The following is a 14,713-nucleotide window of genomic DNA, read 5'->3' as shown; positions in this document are numbered from 1 at the left end:
CAATCAAGATCTTCTTTGGATCTTTGTCCTAGTCGTTTGTAAAATACCTTTGGCAAGATCTTAATGAACCTCTTGGGAGATGAAGATGTGGTTTTGAAAATGGAAACTTTCCCCGAGAAATAAAAATGCCCTTGATTATGTAAGTTTTTGACCATTATTATGTAATTTGAATTTTCGACTTTTCGTTTGCTATTATAGCAGTGTAATCCGAAGGAATGGTTATCTTGTTCCTTTGATATTAAGAGAAATAAGTTGTATTTTCGTATATAAAACAATCTTAGAAACCAATTGAATATTAAAATGACTTTAGCAAAGCACTGGAAGTATAATAAGGATGAGGACATTGTTTTGTCTAATCTTAAGGGATTATGCCACTCTAATCCAGCAGTTGGATTGATTCCATCAGAAAAAGTGATCTACAACCTTAATTCTGATACATCCAAAAAGGTTACATTGATAAGTGGAGGGGGTGCTGGGCATGAACCATTACACGGGGGTTTTGTGGGTGATAAATTGCTCGATGCCGCAGTCAGTGGTGCCATTTTTGCATCACCATCGACAAAGCAAATCATGGCAGCAGTGAAGACCAAATCCAACAAGGATAAAGGAACCTTGATCATAGTGAAGAATTATACAGGAGACGTGTTGCATTTTGGATTAGTTGTAGAGAGGGCCAAAAGTGAAGGGTATAACATCGATATCTTAGCCGTGAGTGACGATGTTGCGGTAGGTAGAAAACAAAATGAGATGGTAGGAAGAAGAGGCTTGGCCGGAACAGCATTGATTCATAAGATTTTGGGGGCAGCATCTTCAGACAATGCTGACTTGAAGTCAATTGTCGAACTTGGGCATCTTGTGAACGATAATATGGTAACCATTGGTGCTTCTTTGGACCGTACATCGGTTCCTGGAAAGGCCAGTGAAGAAATAGAATTTACAGGTTCTGATGAAGCTGAATTAGGCTTGGGTATTCATAATGAACCTGGGCATAAAATGAGCCCTATTCCAAACATCGATGACTTAGTCAAAGATATGTTTTACAAGTTATTGTCACCAGAAGATGAAGATCGTCATTATGTTGATTTTGATTTGAAGAACGATGAATTTGTTTTAGTAATCAATAATATTGGAGGCACTTCATCTCTTGAGTTATATGCGATTGCTGAGCATGTAGTTCTGAACTTGCCATTATCCAAAAGACCAAAGCGTGTTTTGATTAGCGACTTCGTTACATCGTTGAATTCGCCTGGTTTTTCTATCACCTTATTGAATTTATCGAATATCGCTAAGTCCAAGTCCAAATATTCTGAATCAAAGGTATTGGAATATTTGGACCTCCCAACCGATGCTCCGGGATGGAAACCAAAACTGTTTGATGCAAACCAATGGTCCAATGAAAGTAAATATATTGAATCGCCAATGGCCCATGCCCAAAAGGTCTCTTCCTCCTTAAAGATGGACTCCAAATTATTTCAAAAGGCGTTGACGGCAGCTTTACAAAAATTATTAAAAGCTGAACCTGATATCACACATTATGATACCCTTGTGGGGGATGGTGATTGTGGTGAAACTTTAGCTAAAGGTGCAAATGCTATCTTAGATGCTTTGAAGAATGACCAATCTTTCAAAGATAACTTGAGTGATCCGGCTTCTACTTTATCTACTATTACTGAAATAGTTGAAGACAATATGGGGGGTACATCTGGTGGTATATATTCTATTTTCTTGACTGCTTTAGTGAAGAATATTCAGGATGCACAAGAAATTACAACTGAAGCTTTGGGTAAAGCATTTCACGGTGCTTTGTATGATGGATTATTTAAATACACCAAAGCTCGTGTCGGGGGAAGAACACTTGTTGATACTTTACAACCATTTGTTGATTCATTGTCTAAGTCTAGTGATGTTAGAGAAGCAGTAAAAGCCGCTAGAAAGGGTTGTGAATCTACCAAAGATTTACAAGCTAAATTTGGTAGAGCAAGTTATGTCAGTGATGAAGAATTTAAAGACGGTGAAATTCCAGACCCTGGTGCTGTTGGATTGTTAGCTCTCATTGAAGGTTATGTTGAAGCCTTATCTAGTTAGTTATTATAATGCAATCTAATAAATTGACCTTTGTAGTTATACTGATCGCACCGCGCAGGTTATAATATCTCTTATAAATAGACTGCGAAATATAATATATGCCCCATACTCTCAAATTAGTAGTTCAAAATATGAGTGAATTGAAATCATACGATATATATAAGGAGGATTTTTTTGAGGCTATAGTGGTAGGAGGTGGTACTTGTTCTTTGGCAGTTTCTGCTAGATTGTGTGAGGATTATCCTGGATCAATTTACACAGAAGACGAGCACCAAAGATTCCGCTGGTTGAAACAGAGAGGTAATAAGGTTAACTTAATCAACCATAACATGTCTTCAAAGACAAAATTCAAGCCAGCACGTAAGAGCAATGCATATTTGCTGCCCAAAAAGTTTCTTCCTCTGGAGATTCTTGTGCTTGATAGTGTATCTGATAAATTTCTAGGTCAATGGGACAAACAATTTGCTAGTTGCCAGATACCTTACTTAAGATCACCAATGTTTTTCCACCCAGATCCAGTAAATATTGACGGTCTAGTTACTTATTCTCATTTTGCTAAAAGAGATGGTACGAAAGATTTAATGAAAATTGAAAACGTAGTGGGTAGAGAATACTCTAAGCATCAACTTAAAAAGCTCTTAAAGAAAAACTCAAAGAAAAAAAGTTTAAAAGATCCAGTACCAATTCAAGAACTTAATCAATCTTCAGACAAGCCTGGTTTAATTGATATCAACATGAGAGATTGGAAAGACTATTACAGACCTTCCACTCCTCTTTTCAAAGATTTTTGTGAGGATATAATAAAGAGATATCAACTTAACGACGTCGTTAGGAAAGATGAAGTTAAATCGATAGAATATTGCTTTATCAATATCGTTGACGAGGATGAGGCTGGAATGGGTTTTATTATTAAAACTTCTTCAAAAGTGTTTGGGTGCAAAATATGCGTTCTCGCGAGTGGACATGTAGGTGAAATCAATTACCCTTTACCTCCATTTGAAGCTAAATCACAATTTCCTCAAGGTAGCTGTCACACTACACATATATTCTCAGGATCGGTGAAATTTCCCCATGAAAGGATTATGGAAAAAGTATCTCAGCGTAAGATGGCTTCTGTGGTAATTGTTGGAGGTGGTCTCACGTCCGCTCAATTAGCACATGTTGCAATATGCTCTGGAGTTGAAAAAGTATATTTAGTACTTAGAGGACCACTAAAGATAAAACATTTTGATTTCCATCTCGATTGGGTTACAAAATATAAAAATGTCAAAAAGTCTGCTTTCTATGTTAAAGATACAGACGAAGAAAGATATGATATGATTCAAGAAGCTAGGGAAGGTGGCTCAATAAATCCTGAATATTACAAGAAACTTAAAGTTCATATGAAAAGCGGAAAGCTAGAATTGTTCAAGCATAGCTCTATTGAAAATAAAGAATGGAATGTGAATTCTGAAATGTGGGATCTTTCCATCAAAACCAAATCAGAAACAAAGAATGCAGCAGATGAATCAGAACTAAGCAGTGTAACGAATCTTTCAAATGTTGATTATATTTATTATGCAACAGGAATATCTCCAAATATAAAATCGTTACCATGCCTCCAACCAATTATAAATAAGTATGATATCCCAACAATTAAAGGACTTCCTTGCCTTACAGATAACCTACAATGGAATGATGAAATCCCACTATTTGTGATTGGGAAAAATGCATCCCTAAGAATGGGTCCCTCTTCTGCCAACTTAGACGGTGCAAGATTGGGAGCAGAAAGAATTGGTTGGTACATACAAGAACTTAAGTCACAAGGTAAATTTGATTGGAACAGCAAAGAATGTAAATTTTGCTCATGTTCAGAATCAGTAGGTTGCTCGGATGATAATTTGGATGATAAACTTGATACTGTATCTACTAATTCTGATAGAGAATCTGAAAACGAGTTAACGTCGTTTGAAACGCAACTCAAATTAGCATGTGGAGAATTAAGTTGGTTTTCTTTATTACAGGAAGTTTGAATTATTCTATAGAAGTATAATAAATATTAATAAGTAACTATATCCATATCATCATCGTCTGTATTCCATTCTTTATTACTCGCATGAATGTCCCAAATTTTCTTGATTTTATTGAGTGTGAGAATTGCACTACTTGAACCAGCTTGTGCCGAAATTTCAAAACACTTCGTTATTAACAGTTTATGGTTTTCAGATATGCAATTGATTCCTGCTATATATATCGGCCATTGAAGCATCATCACACATACTTTTCTTGCATTTGAATTATCCTGATAAGACTCCAAAAAAGTCATCGGCTCCATTAACTTACTTATCAAGGATTGCACTTGAGCAGATTTATATGACAATTGAAAACAATACGTGATAATTGTTATGAGTGAAGCTAGTGCATATACCTGGTGGCAAATATCCATCCAACTAATAATAATTTGTTCATTGTTAATCACAGCTACTTCGAGAAGTAAATTATCTGGAATAATCCCATCCTTAAAATCCGACGGTTTTAGAAAGTATTTTTTGGTGACGAACTCAATCTTTGTCTGTGCATGAAATTCAGATATTAGTCTAATATACTCAAGTGTGTCTTTAGGCTCAAAACTATTACCTTTGGATCTAGTCTTATTTAATATTTTTATTAAATCCCTCAAATGAGTAATACAGGAATTATGATAACCACATAATAGATTGAACCCATCATCTCTTACAATTCCTAGATCCCTCAAAGCCTTTAACTCATCTGGATCACCAGCAGAAATTAATAGATCTATTTCCGATTCCTTAAGGGTCCCTCCAAATTTAGAACTTAACCCTGCTAAAGTTTCATAGGATGCAAAGATAAATTTACAGAAGATCATTAATTTTGAATGCCTTAGTCTGGGATACTCAAGACTATTTGATGAATATCTTAATAGAATGTCTTTTGCGCCCCTTAAGTGCGGTCTCCATTCTTGTTTGGAACTCAATGCATTAATTCCTGTTAACAATAAAACAGTTACTAGGACAGAATCTATGTTTGATGCCCATGTTTTCTTATCTTTATCTTCTTTCCCTAGCAAAGATGGTTCTAACATTTTCAAACAATTTGAAAGATACTTAAAAAATGCCTCTTCGTCTTCTGGTAAATTGGACTTCTCAAAACACGCTTTAGCTCCCAGCGCTAATAAACCTGCTAAAAGAAATGGTTCTTCTGATGCACATTTGAGTAAAGTATCTCGTAATGGATTGAATGATGCTTTTACTTTCTCGTCGTAAGAATTGAAAGGAACCATTATTTCCGCAAAAATATCATAAAACCCTCGAAGATATTTCTCTTCTCTTTTCGTTTTAACTTTAATAAAATCTACCGGAATATGTCTAGGAATAGGCCCATCAATATCTTCATTAGCATTAGCATGCACGTTCAATTCTCCATCAGATACGTCCTTATATTTAGCTATATGCTCATCAAATAGATTGTCTAATGACTGAAAATCATCTTCATGTAATTTTGTATCAAAGTTAGCTTCGAACATAAAGCTGCTAACGATATCATTTAGGTCAGTGGCTAATAAATTAAGGTCTTTCGGGTTAGATTCATATAATCCATCAGAACTTAATAATATCATGTCACCATTTTCGATTGGGTGCCCAGGTGTAGTACTGTATTCAGATTCTGCACGTTGATCAGATAAGTTCCGAAATTTATTAGAATCATTTAAAATAGTAAACGGCAGAGATTGTGACCCATCTTCTGGTGTCGCAGTAGTTCTGCTTGTGCCATTAACGCTACTTCGATCAATATTCTGGGTATCATTAAGTAAATTTATTATGGATGGTGGAGCTAATCGAGGTGGATATATTTCTCGGGTATTGGACTGTGGTTGAGTATATGTGGAATTCTGTGCTTGGCCATTTCCTATAGTATTTTTCATACGTGGGTCTATAGCTGTGCCAGGGCCGTATAAATTAGGAGAATTTAATCCCTCAGACTCTCTGTAAGAATCATAATTGCGCATTCGTTTCCTTGATACCCTTGCTACCCTTTCTCCAACTTCTGGATATGAGCAGAACTTTTTTAGTCTTTTGCATTGCCAGCATTCTGGTTTTGCTTCATCACACTTGATCTTCCGTCGTTTACATTCCCTGCAACCATTTTTACTATAGTCCCTCTTTTTCTTCCTTTTTTCATCATCAAACTTTAAAATACCTGTTGACATTTTGTTCCAATAACATACATAACAAATAGTATATACCAGTGAAGTTGCGCCAGTATATCATTATATCTGTTAATGGTTTACGAATGGAGTATTATTTCAAATAAATGTGTAGTGTGAATACCGGATTTTATCTACGACCTTTCATAGTGACTATAAAATGGAATGAAAAATAAACGGATAGATTCGTCCTTGAAGTACTATATTAAGCCTACGCTAGGTTTAGTATTAAAGAATTAGTAAGGTTTCTGTTGGATTTTTATTCTTATTTATATTTTTTTTTCTATACCAACGAAAACGATCTAGATGCTAAATTAAGCAAGATATTTAATAATTAAAATCTTTAATAAACCAGGTCGTTAACTTAATTACGAGTAGTGGGTACAAACTTTTTTAATGACATAAATAAAATAAAAATAAACACATTTTGCAACCTATTCCCAATACATATGTCAACTTCAAATGCGCTTCGAAGGTCGCATTATGGGTATGCGACAATTTCTGGTTTGCGCTTCTTGGTCCACACGATACTACTGTCACGAAAAGAAAATCGTGCAGATATATATATTAAATGCTGTCCTTCGCTTTTACATTTACAAGAAGTCACGTAATATATTAGTCAACTATTTAATTAAATACGTTTCATGTGCACGAATAATATTAATCTTTGCGTTCTGAATATAGTTGTTGAATTGAAAGAGATTATTGTTTTTTCCTCTTGGCATTACTATCATTAGCTTCATCAATCGATCTTTTGTTCGAAGAAGCGTCGTTCGGATCAGAGTTTACTGAGTTACTGGTCTGTGAATTTGAAGCATTTGAGTTATCTAAGAATTCGTTGACATCAAACTCATCTATATCTGGCTTTTCATAATCATCTGAAATTTGTTTACTGTTTTGATTTAAATTTTGTAATTGCTGCAATTGCTGTTGTTGCTGCTGTTGTTGTTGCTGCTGGGCTGCTAGTTTTTGAATCCAATCCTGAACTTGCTGAATCGACTGGCCCTGCTTATAAATATTCTGTTCCAATCCATTCATAACTTCAGATGTGTTATTTGATGAGTCTAATGGTGTGCCAGACTTAATGTATTGCTGACCAGGAGTATTAGGCATTCCAAAATAAGAACTATTTGGATTATTCAACTCTGGGAAATAATGTCTTGGGGAAGAAATACCAGGATCATTATTCATTAACTGCTGGTATATTTTATTTACATTACTATTAGGAGAATCATTAGGTGTGTTTTCGTATGACCTTATAATCTCCTCGATTGAACCACTATTACTATTCCTTTGTGTTGTATCTTTAGGAGAAGGATTATTAGATGGGGACTTTTGATATGCTTGATCCATCAACATCAAACGAGGTCTATTGAATGGACTTGGAGGTTGTGAAGGCTGACCTGTTGTTGTTGTTGTCGGTGTCTGTATAGGCTGTTGTGGAGCTTGGTTATGCGCTTGTTGGGGTTGGTAGTTATAAGTAGTCATTTGGTTATTCGGATTAAAATCGTCAAGCCCAATTGAACCATTATCAACTTCTAATAATTTTCCAGCTGAGTTACCATAAACTGCAGCTAAAAATTTCAAAATCTTCTCTAATGTTTGAGCCTGTTGTTGGTGTCTCTCTCTAGTCATAAAATTCTCTTGCCATAAGGTTTTATTATCATTTCTTACCCTTCTCAAGTCCTCAGTTATAGCATATTGATTGACTTTAATTTGATCCAATTCGTTTAAGATAGATTGAAAATTGAGATTTCCTGCCTCTATATTATCCGAATCCTGACTAATGGTTTTATTTCTTACAATTTTATCTAATAAGTCTTCCCTGCCTCTTATGAAATAAGGATTCTCAAACTGCCATATTTCATCGTTTGACTTGTCATCTTTATTAAGAGTCCCATTGCTGATATCTTGCACTTTATGCCAGCCATACATATTCAATTGTCTAACAAAACTGGCAAAATTATTGTGCTTGAAATATTTCGGTAAGATGAGTTTCATAAATTCTTCTCGGTGAAATACCTGAAATGTCTTCCCACTGTCATTCCATCTAATATAATCATGATTTGCAGGATCATTCACCATGGACCATATCTTCATTACAAATGCGGGTCTCGTCTTGGAGCTCGGAGCCTCTTTTCGTTTTTTCGTATTTGTAGCCACAACACTTGTCTTTTTATCTTGGTTATCGTTCATCTTTGGTAATGACAACGTCGGTGGGATATTTAAATTATTCGGTATAACAGATTCCGATAGTGGCGCCAATGGCGGCAATGAAGTCATAAATTTTGGTTGACTAACAGTTGTCAACTGATTATAATCATTCGAAGTCAATATCGGTGTCAAACCACTTGGCTCCTGATGATTTGTGTGAGCTTCTGGTTGAAGTATTGAAGAAAGTGATGAGTGTTGTTCTTGTACCTGTTGTTGTCGATTCTGGTGTGTATTCTCTTGTTGGGAATTATCATATATATCATTATAGTAGTTATGCGGTGTATTCCCGTTAGCATTCATCAAGTTCTGGTCATACTGACTGTTATCTCTATTTATAACCTGAATGTCATCGCTATTATCATTATCAAAAATTTCTATTATAGGATCATCATCATAGCTCGACATTCTCACCATAATCTTCAATATATATTATCCCTATTAATTTATCTTTTGATAGCAACTTTCAATCCTCTGAAGTATTATGTGGATCTAGTTTAAAGCCTTCTGAAACCTGGTAACTCAATGAAGTGATATTTTAATTTTTATATATAGTGTAGTGTGAAAACCGATAAATTAAGATCTAGTATATAAATGGGCTTACTTGATCGAATACTACTTATATTGTATGACTTGATGCCTGAGTCTAAAGATCTAAATGCATTAAATCTTAAATATTATTCATAAATAACTATTTACAAAACGAGAAGTATATATCCTACCTTCCACAACAACTGGAAGCTTTCCGGTTGGTTAAATCAGCATCCAAGTTCTCTGAAGAATTGCTAGACACATTTTCACTTGACGAATTAATCATTGGTGCCACTATCAGAATATTACTAGTGTTAGCACCGTCTCTATCAACTCCTATGGAATTTATTAGATCTTTATAATCTGCCGGCACCATATGATTAAATATATCATCTAGCTTCATTCCATTGATAATTCCATGGGTCTCGCAATTAAAACAATCACAATCGTTCGAACAAGAACAAGTCTTAGATTCTATATCTTTCTCTATTTGAGGCCCACCTGGTGCTTGTTCCTGTCCGTATCCCTGTAATGGTGCTTGCATTAATCTCTGCGAATGATTTTGATTTGGATGTTGCTGGCTTATATCCGTTTGTAAGTTATACATTTGGCCGTTTAACATGCTCATATCGTTAGATTGTGTTAGGTTGGTCGATGTGCTATTTGTGCTGGAAGTAAGCAGGTCTTCATTTTCAAAATTACCTAGATGCGAGTGTGAGTTAGCATATATCGTACTATTATTAGTTTCCAAAATGTTATTAGCAAAGACGTTATTCATATCAGCACCTGAATTTGTAATTCCCTTAGATATGCCATTATACATTTGCCCACGAGTCATGTCGCTCAACTTATTAGCATAATTACTCATTATATCCTGAGGCATCCTTATTTCGTTGTTGTTTGCATAATTAATTAAGTTACTGAATTGGTTGTTGTTTAATTCATTCACATTGACATTACCATGTACAAAACATCCTTCACAAGCACAATTACTATCACATCCACAAGACCCTGGTATTGAACAAGAAGGTATTTTAACCACGTCATACAATAAGCTATCGTTAGCGGGCTTGATTTTGCCGTTATCTTTATCATTATCATTATCTATTACTATCGAATGTTTACTACCTCTATTTTGGTCTTCGTCGTCATTCTCTTTCTTTATTTGTATCAGATTGGAGTATTCAACAAATTTACATTCATTTTCGGGCTTCATGTGCTTTTTGAGGTATGTCTTCAATATTTTCAGTTTATTGATATTTTTATTCGTCTTATTTGAACAACATCCGCATGATTTTTTTGGCTTACTTATCCCATTCAAGCAGCATGACGTTGTGTTAATGAAACTATTGCTATTAATTATCGGTAATGGTGGCTTACTACTTTCATCTATTGTGATATCTTCCTGGTATGGGCCTATAATTCGACCATTATTTAAGTCAATGACTTGTTTTGGAGATGCTTTTAATATTACTACTGGAGTCTTCTTATTTTCACAATTTCCTTTGTTATTTCCTGTACTATTGCTATTATTTTTATCAATTTCTTCTGCGAAAACTGCTATTCTATGATTTGGGTTACCATTAGCATGAACATTGGGTCTGCCCTTAGATCTAACTTGAAGCAACGGTCTTGTATGATGCCTACACAGACTTGATCTGTGCCCTCGTATACACTCCATACACGAGTATTTGGCATCGTCTATCAATATCATTGTTGTATTAAAAGTATAGATTATAGAGTCTCTTTGTAACAAATTTTGTGTTTTGTATTTTTTATTGAGCAATTTTTTTCCTAATCAGATTATGTCTACTTCAATTTATTACTTGCATTTATTTCGACTTATAAGTACAGGAAGGTTGATTATAAGCGAGTAGCATAGTTTTCAAGCTTAATCATGGGATCCATGCATTTCAAAACTCCTGGCCTCTTTGTGTTGTGGTATACCTTAGGAACATTGTATCTTCTAAAACCTTCCTGCGAACTAATATACGCTACAGAAGTGACATATTTACTTCACTAAGATATATTTGTTTTTTCTACAAGCATATGACACAACTCGTCAATTCATAAAAAAATTAGTACCTTTTTGCATGTTTCTGCAATTTATGTTCAGTTATTGCAAATATTTACAAAAACTGCTTTTTTTAAAAAATAGCCATGCATTATCATATTATTTTCTTTTCATTTAATAGTCACTAAGAAATGTATTCTAGTAATAATATAAGATATATTTTCTTGTTCATTACTTTACAAAGCAGAAACTGAGCTCATATATTCGTACTTGATAATTGAACGAATAGCTGCAAAATTACCCAAGATCTAATTATGAGTCTACTACATTCAAACACCCAGGAATCTCTCTCTCTATTCCGTCGTGTTCCAGGTCTATGAAGCAGGAAACAATATACTCTGATTATCTGCATGATATATTTAGCACTGAAATACTTGCAACATTTCAGTGGCCGTGTGTCCTTTTAAGCCGTTATCAAATGTCCAAGAATATTTGAAAAGTCAAAGAACAAATGAAAATATTATAAGCCTATATATAACGAATGTACCAATTTCTTTTTGCAGAAGAACGTAAGTAGAATCAACTCTAATACACTAGTTCTCTTCTAGCCTAATCTCGTAAATGTACTAAATAGATAAATTAACATTCGCACGACCTTTAAAAAAACTATCAATTTTTTTATATAGTGTTCGTCAGAGAGTAATTTAGCTCAAGCGGTAAAGTTTATGCTAAAGACATTAGTCCATAAAAGAATCATGTCTACATCAAGTAATAATTGGCCGGCATCGAGGGTCAGAAGTACTTTTTTAGATTATTTTAAAGTTAAACAAAACCATACATTTGTTCCATCATCTTCAGTTGTTCCTCACAATGATCCAACGTTATTATTTGCTAATGCTGGTATGAATCAATACAAGCCGATTTTCTTGGGTACCGTCGATCCAGCTTCGGATTTTGCTTCCTTGAAGAGGGCTGTCAACTCGCAAAAGTGTATCAGAGCTGGAGGTAAACATAACGATTTAGAGGATGTTGGTAGAGATTCATACCACCATACATTTTTTGAAATGTTGGGTAACTGGTCGTTTGGTGATTATTTCAAGAAAGAGGCTATCTCATGGTCTTGGGAATTGTTGACTGAAGTGTATAACTTGGATAAAGATAGATTATACGTGACGTACTTTGGAGGTGATGAAAAGCAAGGATTACAGCCTGATTTAGAAGCTAAAAACTTTTGGTTATCTGTTGGTGTCGCTGAAGATCACATCTTACCAGGTGATGTTCATGATAATTTCTGGGAAATGGGTGACCAAGGTCCTTGTGGTCCATGTTCCGAAATTCATTATGATAGAATTGGTGGAAGAAACGCTTCTAGTTTAGTGAATATGGATGATCCAAATGTTTTAGAAGTTTGGAATATTGTCTTTATGCAATACAACAGAGAACTGGATGCGTCTTTGAGACCATTACCTGCTAAACATATTGATACTGGTTTAGGATTTGAAAGATTAGTGTCAATATTACAAAACAAGTCATCTAACTATGACACTGATGTTTTCCAACCAATCTTCAACAAAATTAGGGAAATTACCGGTGTTAGACCTTACACTGGTAAATTTGGTGCCGAAGATAGAGATGGTATTGATACTGCTTATAGAGTTATCGCTGATCACGTTAGAACATTAACGTTTTCTATTACTGATGGTGGTGTTCCAAACAATGAAGGTAGAGGTTACGTTTTGAGAAGAATTTTGAGAAGAGGTGCACGTTATGTTCGTAAATATATGAATTACCCTATTGGATCATTCTTTCAACAGTTAGTTCCAGTTGTCATAGAACAGAATTCTGAAATCTTCCCTGAAATTGTGAAAAACCAGCAAGATTTAACTGAAATTTTGAATGAAGAAGAATTATCCTTTGCTAAGACTTTGGACAGAGGTGAAAAATTATTCGAACAATATGCTATTATTGCTTCAAAAACACCAGAACAAACCTTATCCGGTAAAGACGTCTGGAGATTATATGACACTTATGGATTCCCAGTTGATTTAACCAGATTAATGGCAGAAGAAGCTGGCTTGAAAATAGATGAAGAAGGATTTGAAAAGGCAAAAGAAGAATCAAGAGAAGCTTCCAAGGCCACAGGTAATAAGGGTGGCGTTTCGTTAATTAAATTGGACGTTCATGCATTGTCAGAATTAGATGGTAATGACAAGGTTCCGAAGACCGATGATTCTTTCAAATACGGATTAGAAAATATTAAAGCTAACGTCGTTGCTATTTATGATGGCTCATCTTTTGTTAACTCCATTTCTGAAGTTGGCTCTCAAGCCGGTATATTATTAGACAAAACCCCATTCTACGCAGAACTGGGTGGTCAAGAATACGATACTGGTAAGTTAGTCATTGATGGTGCCGCTGAATTCAGTGTTTCTAATGTCCAAGTTTATGGTGGTTATGTTTTGCATACTGGTTCATTACTTGAAGGATCATTAAAGTTGGAAGATGAAATCATTGCTACCTATGATGAATTACGTAGATGGCCAATCAGAAATAACCACACTGGTACCCACGTATTAAACTTTGCTTTAAGAGAAGTCTTGGGTGATAACGTTGACCAAAAAGGTTCTTTGGTTGCCCCAGAAAAGTTAAGATTTGATTTCAGTCATAAGCAAGGTTTAACTCCTGAAGAATTATTAAAGGTTGAAACTATGTCTAATGATTATATTAAAGAAAACAAGCAAGTTTATGCTAAGGATATCAAATTGGGTGATGCCAAAGAAATTAACGGTTTGAGAGCGGTTTTCGGTGAAACTTATCCAGATCCAGTCAGGGTTGTCTCCATTGGTACCTCTATCGAAGACTTGTTGAAGGAACCTAAAAACCCAGAATGGCATAAGGTCTCGATTGAATTATGTGGAGGTACACATGTTGCTAAAACCGGTGAGATTAAAGATTTAGTCATAATTGAAGAATCTGGTATTGCTAAGGGTATCAGAAGAATCGTTGCTGTAACAGGCACAGAAGCTCACCAAGTCCAAAAAATTGCCCAGGATTTCGACAAGGAATTAGAGCATGCTATGGCCTTAGCTTTTGGTCCAATCAAGGAAACAAAGGCTAAAGAATTGGGTGTCAGTTTGAAAAAATTATCCATTTCCGTTTTGGACAAGCGTAACTTGAACGACAAGTTTAACAAATTAGATAAGTCTATCAAAGACCAATTAAAGGCCGTACAAAAAGAAGAATCAAAGAAAGTCTTAGAAGTTGTTAACGAGTGGTTGAACGCAAAAGATGCTAAGGACTACTTCGTCAGCTTCGTGCCAATCAGTGCCAACGCTAAGGCTATCACTGAAGCTATCAATTTGTTGAAAAAACAACACAAATCCAAGTCTCTCTACTTGATTACCGGTTCTGACAAGGTCGCACACGGTTGTTACGTATCTGACGAAGCTATTGCTAAGGGTGTCAACGCTACTGATTTAGCAACTGCGGTTTCCTCTAAGGTAGGTGGAAAAGCCGGTGGTAAAGGTAACGTTGTTCAAGGTATGGGTGACAAGCCTCAAGGTATTGACGAAGCAATTGACGAACTTAAAAAGTTATTTGCTGAAAAATTATAAATCAACCAATGTAAGTAGTTATTAATTGACAATATATAAGACAATTAGTGTATA

The 14,713-nt window shown here is 35.2% G+C and overlaps 6 protein-coding genes across 6 annotated transcripts; 3 read left to right on the top strand and 3 right to left on the bottom strand.

The window, feature by feature from the left end:
* Window positions 1–300: 300 nt before the first annotated feature.
* On the top strand, window positions 301–2,085 carry DAK2 (dihydroxyacetone kinase; the record flags this gene model as incomplete). The annotated part of the gene is made up of 1 exon (XM_015610341.1): window positions 301–2,085. The coding sequence occupies one exon, from the start codon at window positions 301–303 to the stop codon at window positions 2,083–2,085; it is 1,785 nt and encodes a 594-aa protein (XP_015468813.1).
* Window positions 2,086–2,216: 131 nt separating this feature from the next.
* AC631_01510 (uncharacterized protein) lies at window positions 2,217–4,097 on the top strand (the record flags this gene model as incomplete). The annotated part of the gene is made up of 1 exon (XM_015610340.1): window positions 2,217–4,097. The coding sequence occupies one exon, from the start codon at window positions 2,217–2,219 to the stop codon at window positions 4,095–4,097; it is 1,881 nt and encodes a 626-aa protein (XP_015468812.1).
* A 26-nt stretch (window positions 4,098–4,123) lies between these two features.
* Window positions 4,124–6,292, bottom strand: AC631_01509 (Zn(II)2Cys6 transcription factor; the record flags this gene model as incomplete). The annotated part of the gene is made up of 1 exon (XM_015610339.1): window positions 4,124–6,292. One exon carries the CDS (start codon window positions 6,290–6,292, stop codon window positions 4,124–4,126), a length of 2,169 nt encoding a protein of 722 aa, XP_015468811.1.
* Window positions 6,293–6,991: 699 nt separating this feature from the next.
* Window positions 6,992–8,908, bottom strand: CTA8 (stress-responsive transcription factor; the record flags this gene model as incomplete). The annotated part of the gene is made up of 1 exon (XM_015610338.1): window positions 6,992–8,908. One exon carries the CDS (start codon window positions 8,906–8,908, stop codon window positions 6,992–6,994), a length of 1,917 nt encoding a protein of 638 aa, XP_015468810.1.
* Window positions 8,909–9,218: 310 nt separating this feature from the next.
* On the bottom strand, window positions 9,219–10,745 carry MAC1 (Mac1p; the record flags this gene model as incomplete). The annotated part of the gene is made up of 1 exon (XM_015610337.1): window positions 9,219–10,745. One exon carries the CDS (start codon window positions 10,743–10,745, stop codon window positions 9,219–9,221), a length of 1,527 nt encoding a protein of 508 aa, XP_015468809.1.
* A 1,055-nt stretch (window positions 10,746–11,800) lies between these two features.
* Window positions 11,801–14,659, top strand: ALA1 (alanine--tRNA ligase; the record flags this gene model as incomplete). Its single annotated transcript, XM_015610336.1, has 1 exon — window positions 11,801–14,659. One exon carries the CDS (start codon window positions 11,801–11,803, stop codon window positions 14,657–14,659), a length of 2,859 nt encoding a protein of 952 aa, XP_015468808.1.
* Between the last annotated feature and the right edge of the window lie 54 nt (window positions 14,660–14,713).

The sequence above is a fragment of the Debaryomyces fabryi genome (assembly GCF_001447935.2).
Source record: "Debaryomyces fabryi strain CBS 789 chromosome Unknown contig00021, whole genome shotgun sequence".
Classification (NCBI taxonomy): Eukaryota; Fungi; Ascomycota; class Pichiomycetes; order Serinales; family Debaryomycetaceae; genus Debaryomyces; species Debaryomyces fabryi.
Note: the sequence above shows the minus strand (reverse complement) of the source record. Positions and strands in the feature narration are given on the sequence as shown.